The 27,443-nt window shown below is 42.0% G+C and overlaps 1 protein-coding gene across 14 annotated transcripts in view; it reads left to right on the forward strand.

Annotated features, from left to right (window-relative positions):
* Positions 1-27,443, forward strand: part of nhsl1b (NHS-like 1b) — a 112,159-nt gene that overhangs the window by 59,911 nt on the left and 24,805 nt on the right. Inside the window, exon 1 of one of the 14 annotated variants that reach the window (XM_067573338.1) lies at positions 26,851-27,087. The exons of the other annotated variants lie outside the window; for them this stretch is intronic. Within the exon in view, the coding sequence (XP_067429439.1) occupies positions 27,033-27,087 (55 nt within the window). The 5' untranslated portion in view covers positions 26,851-27,032. Of the gene's footprint in view, positions 1-26,850; positions 27,088-27,443 lie in introns of those variants that run through there. 14 annotated transcript variants of the gene reach the window in all.

Genomic DNA, 27,443 nt, shown 5'->3' on the forward strand with positions numbered 1-27,443 from the left:
TGTTCTTTCTTTGCCACTCTGACTGGTTCAGGTTCACTGACTTGAATCCTACCTCTCCTTTTCTTCCCCCCCCCTATCTGCTTTATAACGGCTCCTCTTCCCATTACTCTCTACTTCACTCTTGACTTTTGGGAAAAAATATAGAAGTAATGTTAAAACCCTTTTATACACAGCTCATTGTGTAAACTTGTATTTGCTTTCTCAAACTTGGGAGTGTATTTTAGCGGAAACGAGTGATGTGCAGAGCGGTGTGTGTACATATGTGTTTGTATGTGCGTTGTCCACAGTAACAGCTGGTGAAGCAGCAGTTGCTGGGCTGCTGTCCTGCAGAGTGGGGCCATGTGTTGGCTATTACTTGACTGACCAGTTAAAGTGAGATAAAGGGAAAACTGGTTCCTCTTTTACTGGCAGCCTCATTTTTGCATTTTTGTCAGAACACACACTGATCAGCGCTATGCTGTATTAACAGTATACTGTATGACCCAAGCTCTTCTTTCTCTTTGTTTTATACACACATAAGTATACACTGGTTGCACCATCAAACACGCTTAAAAGATGGAGGTATAATGCTGTTTTGGAGGCACCATGGTGCTGCGCTGGTTTTGGCATTTGGACTGTTGTATCCAGCTGCTTCCATCATGTTCTCTTGGTAGATCAATGCATGTCAGAACATTATGTTGGTGTAGTCATCGATCAGGGATCTCTCTGTGTGCAGATAAGTGTAATCTAATACATAGAGAATTAAAACGATGATGTAATTTGGCCGAGTATTTCCCAGTAACGGTCAGCTTACATCGTAACGAGCACAAAACAAACCCAAGAGCAGGAAATAACCTAACATTTGGAAAATGTGTGGATTTCTAACGTGAAAAATATGTTGAAACTCAAAACCTACAACAGCAGTAAGATTTTTAGAATCTTCATTTTCATCTTTGCATCTTTGGCACAAACTGCTCTTATCTCAGAAATGAGGAAACTGTCCTTCTTGGGTAACCAGAGTATTTTCTCTTTCTGTAGCTTGTAGATTTATGGCTTCCAGAAATGAGGTAACATAAACTGTAACTTTAACTATTTGTGGCAATGTCCCAGTTCGTCAGCTGTATGCAGTAATTTATGTTGTCGGTTACACATTTTCCACACTCTGTGACTCTGGTCAGACTTGGAAGATGGAGCAAAACAGATGTGGGAGTTCTGTTGTAGCGTGAATTCTGATTTGTTAAATGTAGGAAATTAATATATTTATACAAGATCGCCGGGTTTAACTTTGAATGTTTGACTTTGTGTGCTTTAACTTGATGACCCAACCAATTGTGCAGCAGCAGGAACGTCTTTTCCTTTACTAATGTACACATTGTAAAATGTTTATAAGTTGTCATAGTCAGATTAGGTAACACCAGTACCAGTCCTCTCAAGCTTTCCAAAGACATGACAAACTGACCCAAATACTGTGATTTACATTACCCACAGTGATCCGACCAGTAGATTACTTTTGGTTGCCAGTTACAGATCGCCTGCTTATGTTATGATTTAAACAAGCTCTCTTGGCTGAGGTTGCCAACGTGGGGGCAGATGTGACACATTTTCAGTCCATGTTCTTCCACATCCAGCTGTGGCCAGAGTGGATTCTCATCTGTTTCAACTACACGCTCACTCCCCCTCTCTCCTGCAGTAAAGCCTTGCATTTTAGTGAAAGCCCTTTGCTAGCTGTCCTAGTGTGACTTTTTGGATGTTACATAAGTTATTTCTGCACTTGAGCCCCACTCGAGCAGAATATGTCCAGAAAGCAGACTTTCGATGAGGCTGAGTAGGGATTAGTCGGAGTGATTTTGGAGACCTCGTTCTCACTCAAATTAGAGGTTCCCTGCAGTGTTAGGGGTATGGAAATGCAACATGGCTGTGAATGTAAGTCCTCTCGAGCAAACGTATTGGAGAGAATTTATCCGACCTTCTTGTAGCGAGGTCAGTTAAGGTCAGCTCGGGCCGTGTCCAATCTGGAAGAACATTTCTTTGGCTGAGTGGGACTTGGTCCAGCGTTCCCTGGTTTGTGTTCAACCGCTCTGATTGCAGTTCACTCAGATGTGTGAGCATTATACAGTAACAGCTTCAGATGTTTTGGTTGTGGTCAGCAGTTGAGGGGGAAGGGCAGATGTGCTGATCCAGATGCTCCATTGTTGAAGAATATCTTGTCTCAGTCAGTACGGACTGTATGGAATAGCCTGAAACATCATCCAGTTTGAAAATGTTTGTTTAGTGTAATTAAGTCATAATTAGAAATGTTGTACAAGGCATATTTAATGACTAAATGTTATTTATTGTTTGTCTCTAGTAGATCCATGGTGTATACTAGATATTTAAGCCATTTTTAATACCTTGTGTTGATTGGGATTATTTCAACTGAAAGTTTGAATATGAATAGAGGATGATAGTACTTTATTAAATTCAAATCCAAAACCATGTCAGTATATCAAATCAGAATCCTTTTGAATCTCTTATGGAGTGTAATCAGGTTGAGCTTTCAATTTTTTTCAAGTATAAATAACTAGAACTCATCTGTAATCTGTGTGTGTAATCACCCTTTATTGGTTTAGAAGCAGAAACACTGCAGTTTTTAGCGGCAGCTCAATGAATGGTCACAACCTTTAACTTCAATCTGAAAATGAGATGAAAAGAAAAGGATTGAATCTTTCGCCAAGCACAGGCACTGACTTGCAGAGAGCATGTTAACCAGACAACAGCCAAAAGTTTTACAGAGTCTAAATTAATTAGCGACATCTGATATAATCTGCTGATGCGGCTGTTGTTATTTTAACTTGCAAAAGTGGCAGTTAGTTGAGGGTAAACATGAGAAGCTGTTACCTGAATGTCTAGAAAACAGTATCCCTAATTCCAGTCTGGTGTGTTGGCGTGTACTCTATGTGTGTGTTATGGAGACATGTTGGATCGTGTTTTAAATTGTGTTTCACAGTATCTATTTTTGAAAGACTCTAATTGAAAGATATGCTGAACATATAGAGATGTTTGCGAGCATCTGTGTATGTATACACTGGTGTGTGCGTCCTGCGTGTGTATGTTTGTGTGAATTGAATTCCAGGAATGTGTGTGTGTAAAAGTAGAAAGGCAGCAGGAGCCGTGTTGGATTCGGCCTGAGGGGCAGTGACCCGTATAGTTATATGTCTACACCTATATTTAACCTAAACTCTGTCACGGCATTTCACTTCGGATTCTCACCACCTATTCTGTACGTACACAACAGACGGACTTTGGATAGTGAAGCGCAGTTATGGACAAAAATGGGTGAGTGATTAGCTCATTAGAAACATTTATATATCTATTATTAAAGCAGCTGAATTTTTATCATTGGTCCATTTTTTTGCCTCATTTTAACATCTTTCAGTGCTTCTAAGTTAATGGTTATGTTTCCATATTGGCAGATTTGCCTGCATGTATCAATTGCATTTTTTATTCTGAAACTAAATTGTCTTAAAGTGCAAATATACTGCATCAAATGGTATATGTTTGCACAGAAAATTTCACTTTTTCATGTGTTTGCATAACAAATAAATAACATCCTATACAACCTGGTAGGCAATAACATTTCATCTTGTTGGGAGGAAGTAGCACTAATCAAAATCAGAGATGCTTTTGATTTTTAGGAATCACTACAAAGTTGTAACTAACAAAGTTGTTGACAACCATTTTTTTCAACCTCATTAAACTCACTCCCCAGTTAACCTATTTGAACTTGCGCGAGGGCAGTTCTTCAATAACCAATGCACCTGTGTTGTGTGTCTGGAGAGACTGTGACCTCTTGACCCGAGGCTGACCCACTACCTGCCCTCTGGCCTTGTGGGTTGTGGTGTTGATGGATGTTCTCACACTCGATGTGGCAGGCTGCTTATCTCCAGTGGAGGGGAAGAGAGGACCGGAGAGGACAGGAAAGAGGTGTTTAAAGTGTAGATAGCAAAGTAGCTGTCAGAAGCTCACCTTTTTTGTTAATTAATTCACTGTTTCAATGTTATAGCTTTGCATAGTAAGTCATTTGAATTTACTGGTAATGAATTCTGTCACATTGAGGTATTTGTATGTTTGTGCGTATTCCTATCTTCATCCTGATCTTAACAAGTCTGTATTCAGAGTCACAAGACAAAGTCAGACAAGGCAATTATGAACTCCACCTAAAAGTCAAGTCCAGCTATGTGTTACTGTGCACAACTGTTGGGCAGGGAGTTCTTTATATATATTACTGTGAATGACACTTGGATTTCAAGAATCTGGATTTTCAAGTAATTATTGGCAGCTTCTTAGTAGATAATCAGCGTCATATCGAACTAACTTTCCCCGCCAAGTTTGAGTAGTTGCTCCTGGGTTTGTTTGCTAATTTAAGTCTTGCCTGCAGTCCATAATCATGTGTTGAAGTAATGCTAGTGTTTAAGATTGCCTCGGTAGAAATGAAGTCTATGTGTTGTAGATTTTTTCATTAGTAAATCATGCAAACTTGTAAATCAGAACATTGACTGGTGTCTTCCAGAGAGGAGGAGCTTCCTGGTGTTTATAGGTAGACAATAGATGGTGAAGTTCTATTGACTATGAATGGACTTTGACAGGACTCTAGTGAGGCTTTTGTCTTCTTAAAAGAGCTTAAAAAACAATAGCTTTTTGGATAGTTTAGAAGAAGCTTAGGAGTCAGTAACGGGGACTTAACTTTATTTTTAGTATGAGATGATGAATCTGCAGAAAAAGTTATGTAGGAGGAGAACGTTTAGCTGTGAAGTTTCCAGTGACAATGCTGGAAAAGTTTTGTCGTGGTTGAAGTTTGCAAGCACAATGGCTGACTCCCTGTGGATGACTTCCCTAGACAGAAGACTAACACAGCATGCAGGTGCTCCTCTCACTCCATTCAGACTTATGTGTATCCATGGCTACCATTGTCCCTCTTCCAAAGCCTTCCGCTTTAGTTGCCCCCCCCCCCTCACAAACACACACATACACAGAAATCTGTGTGCTCGTGTTAGTGTTCATAGATATATAAGAGAGTATACACACACACACACACACACAAGCACGTAAACAAACACACACACACACACCCACTAGCCACTGTCCAAACCTGAACCCAGCATGACTTTTGAATTGTTTGGAAACTAATAGCACACACACACTCATCACCTAACTAGTAATAGTTCCCATTCACAAGCATTGGACTGTGATAGGCTGTCCGCCGTGCGTGCTGGTCCTGGGCAAGACGTGAGCATCCACATCCAATTACGACACACACGACATTCGTTCTGTATTTGTGGGTGTATATTCACGCAACACTGTCACCACCACACAACTACACCTGCTTGTAAAGCAGCCTTAATGTGTGTTTGTCTGTGTGTCACTGTAAAAACACCTCCTGTTGTGATGATGACTCCATGAATGTGTGTACATCTGCATGACTATACACCCCCTGGTGTTGGATGGCCTGGATGACCCACTGTGTGTATGTATTTCTGAATTTAGGGCAACAACAGTGTTAAGTGCAATTTATGCCACAGCCAGAATCTTTTAGCTTGTCCAGTGTACTGTGTGTGTCCACACACACTGTTTTTTTTTAAATCTATGTGTGTGTGTGTGTGTCTATGTACATGTATATTGTGGTTTGTCCATTTTGTCCATTATGTTCTTTGTGTGTTTGTGTTTTTGTGTGTGTGTGTGTGTTCGTGTGTGTGTGTGCAGTGGTTTTGGTTTTGTAATCAGCTTGTGTGTTGGCTGACTCACCATGCTGTGGAAACGATAACCATCAGTAATGGCTGTTTTAGCCTCTAGCTATCTGCTGAGGCCTGGCAGTACAACAACAACCACAAACACACACACTCACACTCACACACACACTCACACACCCACTCCCTATATCCCCCAAGTTCCAATGGGAGTATGAGCATACTTTTTAAAGTATTTTTACGTGCATATAGAGTACTCACACCGGTGTGGGGGTATGTTTTTGTGGCAAAAGTTTAAGCCACCACCAGAGGGAGACATTTGCCTTTAGTACTATAAAGTAGTTCTCCCCCTCTTTTAAATTTTTGTTTCCTTTTTAACTTCATTTTCATTCAACTTAATGTCTGCATATCTGTCTGCAGGCCAGACTTTCAGTGGCTAACAGTCTATCAATCTGATTATATCAATAAGGTTTAACCAACCTACCACACACACCTTCACCTGGCATGTAGTCTGAGGTTTTTACCGCTCATGACTACTCTCCTCCTTCTTGTTTATCTGTGCTCATGTCTTTGTTTGCCACTTATCTTTTTATCTGGTTTCCGCTGCGCTTACATCTGCCTGTGTTAGAATGACAGGTATTACCTCTCAGTCCATCTGTGCCTCACTCTGTGCTCCTCTGTGGCTTCAGCACCGATTAGATTCATCAAAGCTTTCAAAATATATCTTCACTGGATATGTTTTGGCCACTTTAAAGCATGATGTTGCAATTTTTTTCAATTAGATTTGTGCACTTGGTAACAACAATCAAATGAAAGTAGAGCTTAGCCAGTAGTTTGATATTTGGTCCACATGCAGCTTGATGAGTTTGCGTCATCTGAGTTAACCTGCTGACAAACAAGTGGCAGGTCTTCTTGAACTTACACACATTTGAGCGCTGGAGGTGATGCAGTTAATTATCTACAGCCTGGTGTCCATCTGTGTAGTGTGTGTGTATGTCTGTCACAATCAGAGACTAGAGCTGGAGGCTGGATAATCTGGTTTTACAGATTAGAACAGCAGCGTTGAGGAGCAGAGGAAAGAGGGAGGAGGAGGAGCTGAGAGGAGAGGCCATGTGGACGCCACTGGACAATGCTGGTGCTCTGTCTTAAATGGACAGAGGGAGAGGACGGAGGATGCTCTTAAATGCTGCAAACCTTTCTGAACACTCATTTAGAGGCATCTCTAATTTACCAAATGAGGTTCCAGCCATCTTTGGACATGCACTGGCTTTTACACACACACACAATGGTTTCTTGACTTTTTGCAGCTCTTCTTTCATGCAATTTGTGGTGGATGCTTCTGGGTCACTGCTAAGGATAGCACAGTATTTTGAAGACAAACATGCTTTAACCACAGTGCAAAGACACTGCCCTTTGTTTTTTAATCTTATTTTTGGATCTTTTGAATATTTCTGACATTTTCTGTGGTCATTTTTTGGGGTCAGAATTTCTGTTTTTGCAAGCTGACAGGATTTCCAACAAACCAACTGATCACCATGCATGATTTTTGATAACCTTATGCTGCAATAGTTCTCTGAAATATTTGTTCTGGAGTTAAATCGTGTAACCTAACACTGTGCACAGCCTCCCTTTGTCAGGCAAATCAATGCAAGTCAATAGGATCCCCTGAGAGAGGCAGAGGAAGGACAAAAACATAGGAGGAGAGAGAGGAGGAGACAGAGGGGGGATTGGGTCCCCTGTGGGTTACAAAAACCTCCAAACCTGTCTTCCCAGAAAGAGAGGGGGAGGCCTATTGAGGGTTTGGGTGCAAGGGGGGGGTCTTCTACACACACCCTTCACAGTCACCCCTCCATCCCACCACCTCAAGTGAGGGGTCCAGGGAGAGAGAGGGTCGTGCAAGAAGGAGGAGGAGTTGGGGGCTTGGGTCCTGGAAAGAGCAGGGGAGGGTGGGTGGTGGGGGGCGTAAAGGTCTTAGCCTGGGATGATCACATACGTGCACTGCCTCTCCTCGGAGCCGGTGGTCAGCTGCTGGCACAGGGCCTGCTATGAGGGCCCCCCTGGCGAGAAGCGAACTCTGTGCTCCTTCCAGCCCACCACCAAGATGGGGAACAGCCTCCAGTCCGAGGCCTTCCCCAGCCCCAGGCCCGCCAGACCAGAGGGCTGCCTGCGCAAACGCCTGCTCTCAGTGTCAAAGGTCCACCAGAAGCAGGACTCTCTCTGGACACCCAAACCGCTGCTCGGACCCATTGCTAAAGGCTCACCAGGGAAAATAGAAACCTACCAGGATGGCAAAGGTACAGACTCAAGAGCAGAACATATTTATTGTTGTGAAGCTTGGTAGCTTGAAGTTGTGGAGTTGGAACAAACAAACAGTTAGTTTTCCAGAGTTTTTAAATGTTGTGTAATGTTAAAGATTCATAGTGCTTCTATATATTCCAGACTGTTGTCGAGATTTGACAACAGCTCAGTGAGGCAATAGACATTTAAGCTGAAAGACATTGTGATTACAGGGTTCCTGCCTTCATCTTTAGGGCTGGACTACCCAGGTAGTCATCTCTGTGAGCCTCTTAGTAAGACTTAACACGACACCATATTGCTGTTTCGCTCCAGTAATAATTGTGGTGTTTGTCTTGGCTGGGAAACAGGCTCCTCTTCAAAGTGTACTTGTCACCTGAACTGTTTGTGGGAAATGATTACACGCTGTATGTCACAGTGCCAGGGAGTCACGACACATATGCGGAAGCTTTTCCAAAGCCGGGCTTTGTCTCTTCTTATTAGGTGATTTCCATCCCCTTGCAACTGAGTGATCTGTGCCGTCTGTCTTTCGTGTGCAAGTGTGCATCTGTGTGTGTGTGTGTGTGTGTGTGTGTGTGTGTGAATGTGTGTTTTGCTGGGAGTCCCGTGCGGCACTGATGCAGATTGTGGCTTTGTGACCTCTGAGACCTTTGGCCTTTGGTGTGGTGGTAGGAGTCTTCAAGCACAAACTGGATGACCCTGAGACAAGGGCTTTTATGAATTCTGTCATTTATGCATAGATACATGACCTGCAGTACAGCACATTGTCAGTGAAATCTGAGTCATGGCCTCTTTGTGAGTGCATGTTTGTGTATATGGGTCCATGTGCGTGCTTGCATCCAGACCCTGCTTCCCCCTCTGTTGAGACAGTAGAACATCATAATCCAGGATGGTCCCCCTCGGTGGCCACCCCTGTGAACAAGACACAATAGCTAACAGCTGGAGGTGATGGGCCAGGCCTGCAGGGAAGAGTAACCGAGCTGACAGTATGGGGGTGATGAAGCTGACACTGCTGGGGTTACAGAGGTGACCCACTTTCACCTCTGCCACTACATAAAGGAGCCATCACGAGAGTAAGAACAGTGTGGAAGGATAAAATAGAGGCTTAAATAAATGCCTTTGACCTCGGTTCATAGTTCCTCTTTTCCACTTTTTTTTGTCACATAATCAATATTCAGTTGAAGGAGTACTACTCACAGGATATGACATTATTCTCTTTTATAGTCACTCCATATAATGCCAGTGATCTATAAAGTCATGAAACAAAATGTCAAATATAAAAAGTTAATTGGAGAAATAAGGCTAAGAGACGTTTTTTTTTAAACAATACAGCTTTTGTAACTTGTTTTCTGTGTTTGTAGTTATCCCATATGAGTCTTTGTTTACCCCCCCTCCCCTCCCATAAAGTACTTTCCAATGTCATCCTCCGTATATGCCTGTCCAAAATCGAGTCCCTTATTCCTGTGCATTTAGCGTAACAAAACACTGCCAGACGAGCATGGCCCGTCCTCACGCCTGCTTTGGCTAACACGCCGTGACAGCTCAAGATGTCGCCGCCATGGGTACAGTATTGTCTGGGCTCTGTAGGTTGAATCAACCACTCCAGTCATTTTGTATTCATGCGCCGCTGAACAGACGACTCTCATACACACAAACACGCACAAATTGGAGTTTGGGTAATACGTCTTTTATGTGTATTTGTTTCTGTCTTCCTGTATGTCCACTGCTTCTATCTGTTGTATCTGTTTTTACTGCCTTGCATGCCTTGTGTTGTCTTAACCCTCCTTTTCTACACAGTTCACCAATTCTTTACATAAATCTTAATTCTGTCGCATTAGATGTCAGTGGTTACACTTTTTTCTTTCCTTGACTTCCCCTCAAATCCTCGTTTATTTTAATATCAGTTTAGAGGTGGAGCAGGTGTTCCACCGGATCCACCCGTAATCCTTTAGTGGGAAGGCACGTTCAGCTATCGACCAATCAATGCCAACAGCTCCCAAGGGAAGAACACCTGAGGGAGGCTTGGCTTGTGGAGTAACTAGATGAAACCAAATGAAATGGATTGACCGCATTTATGGGGGAAGTGCTGCTGAAAATCAGTTTGGGTAATATAATTGTGGTTTGGGCTTCAGCTCTTTGTCATTGTCTCCCCTACAGTGTTCCACATTTCCCTTCTTTTCAGGGTGATTCAAACCAGTTTTTTTGTAGGTCAGCAAATTGAGGATGGCATTAACATTGTCAGAGTTGCAGGTTCAACTCTTATTTGAGCCACAGTCCCATTAAAAACATATTCACTGAAAAACTCGAAGCTCCTATAAATTGCATGCTGCTGCTCTTTTCACAATCTAAGAAAAACAGCCCTGTTTTGTGACAATGAATTTTTCAGATAATCCAATGGGTTATTAAACGGCTTATTTAGATGAAAAATTAAGAGAATTCTCAACCCATACAGAAATATTTAATCCTTCGGTTGCCTTCAGTACCCCCCCCCGTCCCATCTATTCCCGGCGCTCTTCCTCAAAATGTGACACGAGACAAAAGAAGAAACACTGCCCATTTCTTCTCCCCCGTCTTTTAAACCAACCACCAACCAAATGTGACACACTGGCCAGTTAACTAATCTTGCTGAACAAAGACAATTTTGTGACCAAAGCAGCTTGTCTTTCCTCTGACTCAGGGGTTTTAGGTGAGGTGAAACACCACTCATAATAACACAATGAGATTCTTTTGTTGCCCTTTCAAGGCTTATACCTACACAGATGCACACACGCACAAACATAGATGAGTAAAGACAAGTACACACTCAGTCCTGAATGTGGATTTTTTTAAAAAAAAACCCCGATAGCAGGTTGGAGGGGGAAGAACAATGGAGTAGAGAGCATGACACACAGCTTAATGAGATGGAGAGAAGAAGGAGTTTTCACACACTCACACACTTTCGGGAACAGGGGTCAGGGGTTTAGTTAGGGTCATTCAACTGTAAAATGGGTTAAGGCTCTGTTTTCCTTCAAAGCAACTCTGTCTACCTCAATCTTTTTCTCCCTCCTCCATCCTTTCATGAAGTCTTTAACCCTGTTTGTGTCTGTGTTAATGAGTGCATGTCAGTGCATGTTTTTGTGTCTATCCATTGTGAATAAAGACTACTGCAGTCAAATCCACATCTTTCCTGTACACTTCCCTGCAGACATTCATTTGGATGGGAGATAAAGGAGGTGAGGAGTAATCAGTGGGTAATAGCTTTCTGTGTTTCTGACAGACGGGGACGTCTCTGCTTGTTAAAGGCCTAATATGTAATGGCTGGCTAGTAATTGACTAACCAGGTGCTATTTCATCATGTGTGAGCACAACCTAATGAAGTCATCACTGACGAATATCGGGAGGTAATCGAGTTGGGTGGAGTTCTCTGTGTGTGTGTGTGTGTGTGTGTGTGTGTGTGTGTGTGTGTGTGTGTGTGTGTGTGTGTGTGTGTGTGTGTGTGTGTGTGTGTGTGTGTGTGTGTGTGTGTGTGCCTGCCTCACTGTGTCTGTGTTCATTAATCCAGAGATTACAACAGTAACAGCTCTAAGGATGGAAATGTTGATGCACCACTTTGGTCCAGACTGAAATATCTCAGCAACTATTGGATGGATTAAGAGATTTTGTACAGATGTTCGTGATGTCTGGAGGATCAATCCTACTGACTTTGGTGATCCCTTAACCTTTCCTCTAGCGCCATCGTCAGGTCAAAATTTCAGTTTCTCCAATACTTAATGACCAAAAAAAACCAATGTAATTTCTACAAACCAATAGCTATAACTCTTGTTTTGTGACAATTAGCACATTAGCAAGTGTTAAGTGTTTAGCGGTTATTGCTGAGGTGTTTGGTGCTTCATAGATATTTTCTGCATTGACTGAGTTTGAGTTTGCATTGGTGGACCTATTTTCATTGTCTGTTAAGCCATGTTTGCTGTTCCTGCTCATGCCAGGCATCCAGTTCTTCTTCAATGCAAATTGCGGTTTCTTAGCCTGAGAACCAGACGAATCCGCCGAGCCTAGTCTGGCGATGCCAGGCTGGTGGTTTCTGCCACTTGAAAAGTAAAACATGTCAGAGGTTTAGAAAAGCTAATTGTTGCTTTCAAATGACAACTCTGTATCCCCAAGATATCATATTTGTTAAATTTTGTGGTACCTCAGTTGGTTTTAAAAGGGTTTTCCTACGTTGTTTTTACCACATATAATATCATGTAATTGGTCAAATTAAATTCAAATATGAGAATCACTTAAATAGGACGCTTTCAGTAAACCAGTTATATCCTGTTTCGTCCTGTTTTGAAAAACAGATCCAAAGTCACATAGACAGACTGTGAAGCTAGTGTGCCTTTGGATTTCCCAGCAAAAAGTTGTTGTTTTTCTGTGCGAGTTTGCATGACAGATTGTTGTAAATAGATAATGTTGTCAGATTAATAGAGTGGGTCTGGGCTCAGCTGGCTTTTCATTTGGGGGACTGGAAGCAGTGGAGTAGGAGAGAGAAGAGGAGTGAGTCAGGGAGAACGTGTATGGCAGGAGGGATCAGGTGTAAGAGACTCTCGCAGCTCCCACATGTGGAGAATTGAGTTTTACCTAATGGCTTGATTATCACATCAGGATATAAGAGCCAGATAATCATTAGGATCTACTGAGACGTTTATCCTTCAATTGACTGTGTCAGAGGAGGGAAATGGGAAGCTGTCTTGATCACATTTTCATTGTGCATCCCTGTCTTTCAGGTGCAGATTTTCCTTTCTATTCTAATTATTCCATAATGATGTTCAAGTCATTGTTTGTTTGTGTTTTATTTCTTTCTTTGTGTCTTCATTCACTCAATTAACTTCCATTTACTGTAGTATCACCAGTTTGTTGTTGTACCCCTGCTGCCTGCTCCCTGTTGACATAGGGAGCCTCCTGGAGGTTGGGTAAGAGTACTACACCATATGGCACCCAGGCTCTGGCTTAACAAGATGAAGAAAGCTCTTGATGAGATGATACATGCACATCTTCAGCTAGCGTGTACGATCTCGCTCTCTCTCTTCTCTCATCTCGTCTTTCTGGTTTCTGTTGCTCAGATTTTTCAAAGTGACGATAGTTTAACTGTGCACTGGCTTGTGTTGCAGACACATGATGAAAACATCATAGCTGACACTGCAGAGCTGAAATAAGAACAGGACCTTATGGTTTGTGTGTATGTTGATGACGGAGGAATACTTAGATGTGTGTGTGTTTGATGTTTGTTTATTGTTCTATATGTCATACATGTGCATGAATGGAGTCAAGTGACATACATCTGTTTTCCTCAAGCCTAAACACAAAAACAGTTACACGATGAATGCAAGAGTCTGTCTTAACACTCACATATTGCCAACAGACCTTGAAAACGAAATGCGATTCCAAGACTTCATCTGAGCAGCTTTTTCCCTCTTCATCAGCCTCACTCAGTTCAACAGTCCTCCTGTTGTTAGAAAGACAATCTAATTGAAAAATCTAATTGTATTGTAGTGCAGGATAAGTCCGTTTAAGCACTCCATGGCCGTGCAGACCTCAGTCACAGCTCATTTCTTTAATGAGAGCTGCTATTAGAGGGAGCTTTTTTCCACCTCATGCTGCTTCAAGTCTGGTCCACTGAGGATTCTGGCCCTGTTTGACCTACTGACCAGTCTGCTTCCCTGTCTGCTCATACAGTTACATTCCTGACTCCTACTGTATGGTTCACTTAAAGTGCACAATCTAAAAAAAAAAAGACCAGTTATGTACAGTAAAGCAGTCTGATCACAGAGCTGGTGCTGAAACAATTAGTCGATGAATGCATTAGTCGGTCAACAGAAAATTAATTGGAAACTATTTGGATAATCAAGCAATGGTTTAGGTCATTTATCAAAACAAAAACAAATGTAAGGACTGTGATGAAGATCAGCAATTTTCACAATTTTGAGACATTTTACAGTTTTTATAATGAAAATAATGTTAGTTACAGCCATACACAGGGTTTAGTTCACTGTATTTGATCATGGCTGGTGTCAAAATGAACAACAAATAGTGTCTACAATACTGATGCACAGTTTACAATGATCCTATCGTTTTCTTTGATCATTTAATAGAAATAGGAATATTTCAAGTTTTGAAGTATACTGATATGTCCAGTCATAGTCTATAAGCCTCCCCTGCAGTGCACTGTGTACTTTACTTTTACTGTTGTCATTAAGCTCAATACTCATATTTTTTTTATTTGCATGAACTTAAAAATCACAATATAAAGAGAAAATCAAAATAAACTAACTTAAAAGAAAATCAAAAACGAATGTAAACCAAATAAATCAATGCAACTGATTACATATGTTTTAAAAAATGTGAATATGCTTATTACCAAAAGTAATATTACAATATATGATTTTTTTGGTCAAGACTCTGCACAACCATCTACCCTGGCTAATCTTTTATTACTCCAACACTCTCATCTGCTCCAAACCCCTCACTTCTCCACCATGTACCCCAGACTCCGTCTCCTTCTTCCTGCCTTCTCCTCATCCCCAGGCCTCCTTTATGTCCCAATCAGCTGGAGGTTCCATTAAGCCTCAGAAAGCAAAGCCTCTGAAAAGCTCATGTCCCCCCATAGAGACTGATTATAAAAGGAACACAAGAAGGGAGAGAGGAGAGAAAGTGATTTTAAGAGGCTCTTTAAATCTGTCTCGTTAATGAGTTGTCCTCACCATGGCAACGTCTCTTTTCGAGGGTTTAAACTCCACATGCGTAGATGGATTGAGGTTACAGACAAAAAACAAATGTGGAGGAAGGAAAGCTATAGCCATTTTTCTTTGCTTGTAAAACCACAGGGGAGAGTGCCCTGATGATAGTTTTACTCTAATTTTGTTTGTTTATAGCAGAAGCTAAATTCCTAGGCTGTTGTTAACTTTTTTTCACAGAGTTACATTGGACAACACTGGAGAACCAATTGCATCTGTTTCCGTTGTTACTCGTTTTCCCCACAAGGTGGCATTATAACACAGACAAGCAGAGGGACTCATTCAGTGGATGAAACAGCAGTCCTCACTTTTGGTTATATTTCAAAGTTGATTATCTGTGAACCATCCTTTTTTTAAACCAATATAGAAATTACTTAATGGCACATAAGAAAGCCTTAGTGTGTGGCACAAAATTAACATGTTGATGGAGTTATGGTAATTACCAAATATAATTAGAATCTGATTAATTGCCCATCAGACAGAACGCACACATTTATCTACACCAGAAAGAGACACATGGGGTGTCACAAGGAATTTAATTTGGAATAATGGCGGTCCTAAATTCTGGGGGTATTTGATCAAGGAGCTAGTCCAGTTTCCCTGGGGGCTCATTAGAAGGGCGCACACACTGCATCCAAGAGAGGTCTGCTCTCTCTATTAATGCCTCCATCCCTCCATTATTGCTCAGATGGGACGGAAGGGGGGAGGGATGGAGAGATGGACAGGGAGAGGGAGGGGTAGGCGAAGGGGTGGGTTAGTGAAGAATGAAGGGGGGGAGGTGGAGGAGATGAGGAGGGAGGGGTTAAGTGGATTTGGGGTCCTGCTTTTTTCCCAGACAAGGTCTCAGGATAGGATTATCATTTGAGGAGCCTCGTTTTAGTAATGTGCACGTACATACACACTTGTGCAGATTTACCCCATGTCTGTTTGATAAGTCAGATCACACCACCAATCACGCGCTGGTTTCAGTGGGTGTGTGTCTGCCTGCGTACATAGGTGTGTTTTACAGATGATACTGATCCACGTCATCCTTTGAGCACTAAGCCTGTCCTGAGACATATTTAAACCCCTCTATCTTTTACCCTGGGATTATAACACACTCATTGTTATATTATGGCAGGGTTGTATTACTACAGTATAACATGTATGTCTAGTACTTATGGTGATAATGATAAAACCGATTTAGAGAAACTATTTAAAGAACATAGTTTTCGTCAGTAGACATCTGCCCTCCTACCCTGTTCTTAAGTGAGGCACTGAATCATTACAAGCCCAGGAATGGCCGTGCTGTAGTTGACCATAACCTATGACCTCCGTTTGTCCTTGGAGAGAGTTTATGCAATATCACATCATAATTATGATGATGATGATGATCATTATTATTATTATTATACTCTGTATCAGTCACATCAGGTACATTATAGTGTGATTCAATCGATAGCCTGAAGGCTGGTGCTGCTATCATACAATAATCAATAATATAATGTATGACTCTGGGCCTCAGCAAGAACATTTAACATAGACATCTTAACTGATGTCTATGAGGGTTGGTCATATTGTTCCAAGTCAGATTCAGCACACAAACTCTTCATGAATTGCTTGTTTCCACTTGAGAAATGTGATTATTAACGACACCCCCCCAAATTCCCATATAAGGATACCTGTTAAGCTCTATGTGTAGGCAAGTTTCATACATAAGAATGTCACTGAAGAATTAAAGAAAAAGTTCACACTGTGGAGCTTGAAGTCCTGCTGTTGGAGACATGACAGATTTAACATTGTTAGTAGTGATATTACAGGACCTGAAAAAATGACTGTGACAGAAATCAAGAAGGTCTGGTTTGACGTGAAGTTAGATGCCAAAATGTCTCACCAATTCAAATTGGTCCATAACCTAGGTGGGAGGCAATAAAGGGTGTGTGATGGCTACAAAGATAAACAAGAGAAAAGAGCAAAATTACAGGAGATGTTAAACTGTTTTGTACAAATGAAGACATTCCTCTGGACAGAGATTTGCAAAGCAGGGGTTGAAAGTCTCTCTTAACCTGTGAAAGCAGTGTAATCTGCAGAACATTCTTTAACAAAGCAGCTAACAGAGAGGGGGTGTAAATTGGATCAATGTGAAAGGCCTGATTAGCAGATCCAAATCCAGTGATGCATTGCAAACGTATTGGTCAATGCCAGTGATCAATGCCAGCCACCAGAACTTGCTTCCGATTTCAAATCTAACCTTGTGATTGTGCTTCCGCCTCAAGGCTGATAGTCTCGTTCACTTCCATAATTTGTAGTCATCGGTCAATTGGTTGTATTTCTGATTCTTGATTGGATGGTTTGATGCTGCGAGTACCCCTCCCCTCCCCAAATGACCTACTGTTGTTACTGATGAGCAGTGAGGTGCCATGTGGGAAGTGGGTCAAACGCTTTAGTGTCAGTTTTGCTCTTGTAGCGGAGGAAGTGTAGATAAACACACATGCACACGTTGTAGTTGATAGGGCTTTAACCTGTTCCCATTGGTACACCACTTCGACCCGATACACGCACACACACGCGCACATTCAGTGATCCCTGTGATGCAGGCTAGCCCCAGGTGGCTTGTTGCTTTGTGCCCTTGAGCTCCTGGAGGCACTTAACCTAAATTAACTCAGTCTGTCTCTGTGCCTCTGTGTCTAAATCAGACATGAGCCTCTCGTCAGCAGTACGAGCTCGACACAAGGGTTGTGGTAACAGCAGACGTGACACACTACTGTATACTTTAGCTTATATGTACAACTGTAGAAACAGAGCAATGTTTATTACCTTGCTTTCTGTTTTTCTCACTCATGCTGTGTCGTGTTTTGCAGGTGATTGGAGATTATACTTTAGTTGCTGTCGTCTTGGTAAATCACACCTTCAGTGTAAAACAGGCAGTGAAATATTGATGCTAATGAATCATATTGTTAAAGCAAATGAAGTAATACTCCAGCTGCTACCTATTGATTGCTGTCATTATTCCAGCTTGGGCATCATTCACCTCTTACTTTTAATTAAGCCAGTTGTGAGGTTTATGTGTGAAGCTTTAAACTCACAAAAAACACTCCACACACACATACACATGCACACAGAGGACCACTTCAAGCGCAGCACTCCGTGGTGTATCGTATCTGTGTGTTTTTGTCAGATTTATGGCATTTTGTGTGTGAAGTTAATTATGAAATTTGATTAACGATTGTGTGCATAGGGAGAGTGTACACACAAACACACACACACAGACCCTTAGGAGAGAAGAGCAGACAGCCCTGGTGTTGAAATGTAGGTCAGGAAACCAGTGCAGCAGCCAACATACTGTTGTGTGTGCAGACGATGCTATGTGGTGATGTGTGTGTATATGCGTGTACGTAATAAGTAATGTGTGGTTACATGCTTGCATGCATGTAGACTATAGGCACATGCATGCACATGTATGTATTGTATTATAACCTATATATCCAAGAGCATGTGTGAATATCAGAAGGAAAGACAACAAAGATAAAGGGATGCAATACAATAATCGAGACCTCCTTTATGGTCCAGATTGTAATATATGACCAGGTCTGTTGTTTAAATGCAGTAGGTTGTAGAAACAGCTGCAGGCACATATTCACACATGCACTATTACATGTACACACACACATGCGGAATGATGTCAGCCTGCTTTAAGCCATCATAAGGCAAGGGACCGATGAGACATCTTATCAGTATGCCTAGGACACACACAAACTGTACACACACACAGACAGAAACACACTCAGGCCTTGTGGTTATTGATGTTGCTGGTCCTTAGAGGTTCCTCTGGAGAAGGGCTAGAAGTCAATATGAGTGGAGACAGTGCGGCTGGATGGTAATGGCTCTTAATGTAGTCTGAGGGCTGCCAGGGCTCTGTCTTTGTGTTACACTACCAGTGGCTGGATGGAGCTTTCCACTGGGAAATTATTTTGTTGATAACATGTCAGACACATGTTACACCTGCCAAGTCAGACAGGACAAAACAGGGATAATAAAGTGGAATAACTGAATGGTTAGAAAACTGCTTACTTTAAGAAATGGCTGTCGGTATTTTTGTGTTAGACAGTGAAGACTGAATGACTGACTGCTTTGCTGTTCAGCCACAAATCTGTTTGCTCTATGCAACATCACAGCCATAGTGTCAGACATGAAGACAAGGGATTATTGACCAGAATTCATCAGACAAAGTTAAATATTGATAAAACAATCTCACACCTAGGTTTAAGCACTGAAGAGGATGTTGACATTTAAAGCTCACAGTCAGGTAGTTTGAAGAAAAAACAACGTGTTTTGCCGCTTGCTTGCTTTAACAGTCCTGAGCCACAACAGCAAAACATGCACTGAATGTTGTCCCGCCAACCTACTAACTCTCCAGTCTCCTACAGGCTTGTTTCAGTTTCAGCTTATTGTCCTGCCAACTTCGGGGGGGGGGGGGGGTGACAGGCCAGTGGGGTTAGATTGCATTAGATTTAAAACTATGTTGCCTGGGAGGAAACGGACCGTTAGCTACAAATCCACCCTGACGGTGGACATAAAACGCTTCAAGTCAGCAACAAAACTGCCACCTCCTCTGAAAGCACCAAGAGATCAGCCGTACAAATCAACCTGCTCGTAAAATAACAACGTTTTAACTCCCCGCTCAACAGGCGTGTACATTTTAAGAGTGACCCGCCTTTTATTGTGCTGAAGCTAAAATCAGGCTGTAAAAGTCTCTTGAATGAATATATAGGAAAGACTTATTTAACGGTTGCACGCCTCCCTGTCAGTTTTGGCTTCTTGCGTTGGTGCTCTTTCAGCTGTTTTTGCCATTAGTTGACCTGGTTTTTATTTTTTCTTAGTTCGTTCTTGTTTCGCTACCATACTATGGTACAGAGATGACATGCACAACAACATGTTTTAGCTACAGATCGAACTCTGTCAGTCTTGTCTGTCAACATGGTCAAACAAACATATCCTCTAACTGCTCTTTCTGGCTTTCACGCTCTTTCATCCCAGCTTGAATTTCAAAGGGGGTCAGTAGGGAGCGCCCGGGTCAGACGCCAGGGGAGAGAAAATTAGGCATGACCGCCAATCCCGCTGAGCCTTTGTGTATGTTTTCATGTCTGTCTTCCTGTGTTTAATATCTGTTTTTATTGAGTCTTTACCTATGGATGTTTCACACTCACACTCCATCTAACTCTCACCCTTCTCGCTTCATCTGTTCCCCATACCCTCCGCCCCTGACTTCTCTCTCCCAGCTGCCTTTATCTCCTCTCACTCGCTTCTTTTGTCTCTGTAAACGCTGCCTTTTCTATCCTACCTCGCATCGCTACTCAGCAAAATGGCCCAGCTTTCACCACATCAAAGAATCTTTCAGCATTTTGTGGATGCAAACTTTACTTCCCATCTCTTTCTTCTTGTCCTTTTTGAAGGTCTTTGTGCAAAGTTTTGCTTTTTGATACCATCTCCGTTTTCCCCTCTTGTTCCTCAGCCCACATTACTATTGGGCTTCCCCCTTTTTTCTCTGATTTGTACACATTTACATACATCAACTGTGTGAGAACAGCTACATGGTGTTTGAACAGAAAACACAAGCATACATGTGTCACCACATCAAGGCTAAAATATTCACATACATATGCTTGAGCAATAACACACACAAGAAAACACAAAGAAAGTGGTCTGATTATGTTAGTGATGGTGTGTGCATGCTCAGGGCGTAGTTTGCAGGGTTTTCTCATGGATCACAAAGGAGGGGCAGCCTATAGAGGGAGGCCCCACCGCCTTTCAGTGAGAAGAATACCCCAGCACACACACACAGACACACACACACACATTTCAATTACACGATCTTCTGATTTGCTGAAATGGATAAAGTATTGTACCTTGCTAAATGCTCACTACACACAAACCTTTTTTTACTGAAATTACATGAATCACTCCAGCAGTATGTAGTACAACAGCCTCTTCAGCCTGACCTCTTATAACCCCACCTTAATCTGCATGTGATCATGCAAATACACGGCTGATAGGCCCATTCAGAATCAGCTAAAACAAAAGCCTTGTTGCCAGTGACTTTCTGATTTTGAATAGTGAGAGGTTTGCTGTCTGCGGTGACAACTGTCTGCAAAACTTGTAGAGCCACAGAGTGAATAGAGTATTGCATGATGCGTGCGTGGAGTCTAATTGTTGTGCACATGTGTACGTTCAGACAGCAAGTAAATGAGGGCAGTTGTGGCACAGCGAGATCGTCTGTGTGAATGTATGGGGTGTGTGTGATGGAATCCCAGCTGCTTCAATGGAGTAGGTCAGACGGAAAGACCAGAAGAAGGGTGGGGAGGGGGAGGAAGGAGGATTGGAGTTACCCAGTAACCTCTGAGTAGGACAAGAAAGACAGACAAGACAGAGACAGAGAGACAGTTGAGTATAAGAGACAGACGGGGGGGGGGGGCTGGGAGGGAGACAGCAAGAGTTTTGTGTCAGAGAAAGGTCATTCACCAAGTGCGGGAGTTTATAGTTAGGCGGCGGTGTGTGATGCATGGGAACTTTAGCCCATGCTAAAGCCATTAGTGCCAGAAAAACAGATTGTTTACTCAGCCGAGCCTCTCTGACACATTCTCTGTGTGTGAATGTGTTATTTTTGAGAGAGAGTTGATGTTTATTCAGGAGGGAGTTTGAAGTTTAACTTGGCTTAACTACCTTTTTATGAGCGCCATAGAGAGTTGTCACCTTCTTATCCATGTTGACTTTTCTGAGTCATCAATGCTGTCTGGCAACATCATCGAAACACTTCTATATTGCCATTGTACTGCCGTTTTTAATCTAATAGCTCTGTAATGAGTCATTTAATTTTACAGTAAGGTTTTTTCTTTTAAGTACACAGCTCAAGGACATTATACAATGCTTTTCCACATGTGTCATTTCCTGGTCAGACTGGTATTGATTGCTGTAGTGAAGCTGTATCAGTGTGACAAATCACAAGTTAAATGGCAGAATTACTTTAAAAGAGGTGTGTGATCATTAACCCCTATACCTTCTTCCTGCCATACTACCTCCTTACCGCCCCCACTCCTTGCTGATAGATAATTCATGCCTTGCTCTACATCTCGGAGAAGACCAAAGCGATCGGATTCCCATTGACCCCTGATGCTTCGCTTTCATTCACAGAGATGTAGGGATGAAAGAAAAGGAGGGAGGGATGAGAGAGGCGAGTCCGGTCCTCCACATGCTATAAATTATAGATTTTCATTCAGAAAACCTGAAGGAGAAGGAGATGAAAGAGAAATATGATGTACTCCGTTTATTTATTTAGTATTCAGAATATTTGGTACATATCCTGTTTGAGTTATCCAAGTCAAAACTGTTTGATCTTTATAAGTGGTACGTTTTTGGTGTCACATTAAGTACAAATATGAAACATTTGCTGCTTACAGCTTTGAAAATTTGAAGAGCTGCCTCCCTTTAGCAGACTACTTAGGCAAGATCGTGACTCATTTTCAATTAAAGGATTGTTTTATAAAGTGGAAATATAAACAATAATTTGATTGAGAATGAAAATCGGCATTAATGAACATCAGCAGTCAGGATTTCTGCTCTTCAGCTTCAATGCATCAGTCAAGGGTTCAGTGCTTTGATAAAAGGCATCTCAACCTTGTTTACAGAAGATTGAGAGATTTTTGTTCACCGGGCCCAAATTCATGGTTTCAAACCAGTGACCTTCCAGTGACAAGCCTCTTAAAATCCACTCTGCAACCTCTTTGCTACTCTTGTGTTCCAAGACGTCGCACATACAAAGATGCAGAGTGTTTGTGTGCACCCGTGTGTGAAAAAACACTTGGCCCATTTTCCACTTCTCAGGTTTTCCTGCTTTATCTCCACCTCGCAGGTTTTCTACCGAGGGGAAGGTGTGCAAGGTCAGAGCCTGAACAAGAGAAAGCAAGAAAAGAAAGAAAAGAGGGGGAAGAGGGGAGCATAAAATCAATGCAGGATAGATTACATTAGCAATCATGAAAGCGTTCATGTTTCAGAAAGGAAAAGAGAGGGAGAGAGATTTGACATTAGCAGACATGGTAGAGTTGAAGGCTTTTAGAGGGTTAGCTTAGCTCTTTCTTCTTAAATCCAATTAGAAAAATAAAATCTGAGTTCTATCAGATGAAGAAAGAGGTTCGTGTCTCTGTGTAGATGCCAGATAGACACTCTTTGGATATTTGAATGAATATTTGAGAGACTATTGAACAAACCTGGTATATGGCTGGACCTTGTATGTGTGAAATTGTGGTCAATGTGTTACAGGAATAGTCAGTGGTCGTGTCTATAATGTGAATTCCTAGATATTAAATGTTCATCTGCAACTCTCTGTAGTGATTCCAGTGATATTTGTTGGTAAAGTTCACTAAAGTAGCATCACATGACATGATTAAGCTACGTTTCAGTCCGGAAAAAAGGTTATAAATGCATTTGATGGAACAATACTTTAAACTCATATCATGGGATGTTTGATTTGAAAGAAAACTTACTTTAATTTCAATTATAACTATTCTAATTACCTGTTAACTCCCTCTGCTCTCTCGTCTGTTTCACCCTGTGGATGTCTCTCATTTTTCACTCTGCATTGAGTATTTTGTCAGAGTGATGGTTATTTGGGGTGCTTTAACTGCGCTCTCCTTCATGCCTCTATGCGCCCTTTTTCTGCCTCTTTCCCGGTCAATGATCATGGGGACTGCGGTGGAAATTGTAAATGAAAGTTTTGACAGCACTTAGGCGAAAATTCAGGGGGCTTATCTCCACCCAGTTACTGCAGTTACAGTCAAATCAAGCGCACCTGCAAAGCAGCTGCCCCACACTAAACTGATAAAACAGCTGCTTGAGTCGCATGTTTTACCTGCAAGACTCGTGTTTTAATGCTGTTGTTCACTGTTTGTGATGTGAAAACGTCTGAGAAATAAAAAACTTGCGTCCTTGTATTAGTTTGGTTATAAAATCCAAGCACCTGCCAGCTGCTGTCTGTTTAAACAGGAGTTTAGGAAACTCCAACAGTCGGTCAGCTGACCAATGGTGTAACTTCATCACTCACTCAGGCACTCAGTCATGGACGACCGCGGTTCTAGGGCTGGTCTGTGGCTGGTCCAGCCAAAGAGGGGGAGTTGTGTGTGTTTTGGGGATTGATCGAATGATAGAAATAAGGCTGGAGGGAAAAGGAGTAAATTCAGCAGTCTGGGCTAAAAAAATATAAAAACTAGTGTGTGTGTGTGTGTGTGTGTGTGTGCAGCTGCCTCTGCTGGGTTGATGGGGAGATCCAAATGAGGTGTGAAAATGGGACGAGGGATAAAGAGGGAGAGCGATGACAGGAGGAAGAGCAGGACTCCTTCATCATTCTTTCCCCTTTATTATCACTCTGCCACCTTCACCCTCAAGTCTTAATTACAATGTCTAATGCAACAAGAATTGTTAATTATTCATGTCACCCCCCCCCCCCCCAAAATTTCTCCTCTTTCCCCACAGTCACCACCTTCTCATGTGAACACGCTGCTGAAGACATAATTGCATGTCTTGCCATAGGCTCTAACATGTTCACTTGATACAGTCATCAGTTTTATCACCAATTACAATAATCAAATAGCTAGAAAACCACACAATCACCGGTTGTAATTATCTGAAGGAAATGCTTTTTCTTGCAAGAATTAAAGAATGTACAAAGCCTATCTCATGATTTTTTATGACTAGGTTGTACAACAGAAAGAAAAATATAATATTGAGCTGAGGTAATTAAGTTTTATTAATTGCATAACCAAGTGCTAATAAGAGTAGGATTGCTTTTAATCTCATTCATAATAATCTCTCATGTTCGCCAAGCTGAATGAGCTTCCTTCTGAAGTCCACGCTTCATCCACCGAATCTCCATGCGCCCCTCAGATGCTGCTTAGAGTACGAACAGATGAAAGATTGATATTGTTTGGGCGGCGGTGTAGTGGGAGGGCTTCCATTCTTCAATGGGAATGAGCGGAAAGGATGTATGGACGTATGGCTGAATGGATAGATAGCCCTAATCCTGGAGGTGGCCTAGATTTGGAGCCCTCCTTCAGCTGATAGAGTTGTTGACCTGTCTGTCACACTGTGCGCGCGGGCGTATGTATATGTGTGTGTGCGTGCATGCGTGTGACACTGTCCTGAGAACAATAGGCTCTTTAATGAGAGATGCTGCTTGGGCTCGCGTCTGCATGAATTATCCTAATACTGTACGCGTGCCAAACAGTTTGATACAAGCCAAACGGACGCTATTGACAGAACATCGGGACTTGGGTTTAGAGAAATTAGAAAGGTTAGACACGTGGAGAAGGGCTTTCTATTAACCATTTCAGACCAGAGAAAAACCCACATTCACAGTTGATCTGAATTTTAATTGCTGCAAGTACAGATATCATCAATTAATTTAGTAATCATTTTTTGATTGATCAATTAACTGTTTATTCTATGTAGTGTTCAAAAGTAGCAAGAAAATAACCATTCCAGTTTGGAAGTCGACAACTCTGTCTGCACAAATACATTTACACATGGTCTGGTTTATTTCTACTGTTATGTGTATGGACCCATGTCTGTGTTTGAAAGCTGATGACAGGTTATTAACCCATAACAGCCGTATTTTAAGAAAAGGCTGAACTCTTAAGAAGAAAATGACATTTACAAAGACATATTGCCCACATTCAGAGCTTCATAACTCAAGGACAACAAACAAATATTGCAAACAGACACTTCAAACAGCATACAGCAGACTGTGCAGAAACACTGACTGTTACCGAACAATACAAACACAGACAAATCCAAACTGTTGTCTGCACACCCGTACAGCTGAAAGGTTCAGATGAGCAAGGTCTTAGGGGAGAGGGAGAGGGAGGAGGAGGAGGGGGGGGGGACCTTTTTACCCACAAATTCAAGGATCATTTGCAGTCCCATTCAAGCTCTTGTTGCAGCCCACCCCCTCCCTCCTTTCCACACAACCTCTCTCTCCACTCTCCAACCATTTGGGCTGAAAAGAAATACGGCTACAGAAGGAGGGGCAGTCCTGCGCTCTATGGGTGTGTGTGTGTGTGTGTGTGTGTGTGTGTAGGTGCGTGTTGCGTGGGTGTGTGTTTGAATGGATGGGTGCCCGAGTGTGTGTGTGTGTGTGTGTGTGTGATAGATTGTGAGCAGATCGGACAATAGGAGGATTGTATGTGATCTATATTCATGTGGCACAGATTCAGTGGCCATGTGCGCACACAGCAGACTTGGAATGATCAGACAGAGGAAGGAGGGTTGATTTAAAAAAAAATAATAATAATAATAGGAAAAAAGGAGATTTATGTAGAGATACTGAACACAATTTAATTTTTTTAGACACTTAATGTAGCTGAGAACTTGGGCTGAATCTGCGTTATCTTCTTCAATAATGGTGTTTTACTCACCATAAATATCTACAAAATGGGACCAAACAAGATAAATTACAGTGCATTAGTGAGATGTATGGTAAAAATGATGTTTCCTGTTTGCATGCAGGTGAGAGCTGCATACATCCTCCTGAGAATACCTTGTGAAAGGATGTACAAGGTGGAAGGTAGCTGATAGTTTAATTAGATGCATAAATATTCCCCAGATGAGTCTGTCGTAGCGGTGAGAGAGGCAACACATGGATTACTTTTGCAAGAGCAGAATAAAAAAGTAGGGAAAAGAAAGAAAGAATGAAATGAGTATCGACATCCACAGTAAAATAGAACGAGTGTGTCTGTTCGCTCTTATAAAGCGTGTTTAACTTTCAGCTATATTCAGAGTCCCGCAGAGCAAAGAAGAAAGAAAGCGTAGAGAGAGAAAGACAGCGTGGAAGAGAACGAGTGATGATGAGAAATAAAGGGAGAGGCAGCCAGAACTCCTTGGTAACCAAAGCACAGAGGAACAGAGGGGCCGGTCCTACACCCCTCCCGCTGTGTGTGTATCTGTGTGTGTGTGTGTGTGTGTGTCTCTGAGGACCGGACTGCCTCAGGGAGGGAGTGGTGGTGCTTGTGGGGGGGGAGTGGACCGTGTGTGTTTAGAGAGAGAGAGAGAGAGATAGGGGTAAAGGCTCATTGTCAGCGTAGTAGACACTCTCACACACTCTCCGTAAAGCCTCTGTGTAGTGAGAATGTGAGCGGAGTAGAGCCGATGTCAGCACTCCTTCATCCCGTCTTTCTCTTATTCCCTGGATTTGTCTTATTTGTCCCTCGTTAGGGCACTTTTTTTTTAACGAGAGAGATCCACACACTCACCCGGAATAATGGTGTTTATCGGGACCTCGTTGAAATCTGTGATTAAATACTTCAAAAGGAAGGGTAAGATATGTTTACTTCTTCATATGAGTAGTTTTCTCAACATTAAAACTAGACAAACAAGTTTGTTAAAATTTGAAGAGATAATCAGTCTTTTTGACAGGAATATTATCTGGGTCTGAATTTCCTTCAGCTTTCCCTTTATTTAAACTAATTTAATTTAACATGTTAAATAGCTTCAGTAAGGTTTTTCTTGAGCCTTAATGAACTGTATAAAAATTATTACAACTAATGGTTTTCCTGTGGGTGTGTTACCTTCACTGCTGCCTCTGCTGAGCCCAGAGACCCTCTGTTGCACCCTTGTTACCAGGTAACCACTGGGCCAAGACTTTACAGAGCTGACAACTATTAGTACTAAA

Source organism: Thunnus thynnus, chromosome 18, assembly GCF_963924715.1.
Source record: "Thunnus thynnus chromosome 18, fThuThy2.1, whole genome shotgun sequence".
NCBI lineage: Eukaryota > Metazoa > Chordata > Actinopteri > Scombriformes > Scombridae > Thunnus > Thunnus thynnus.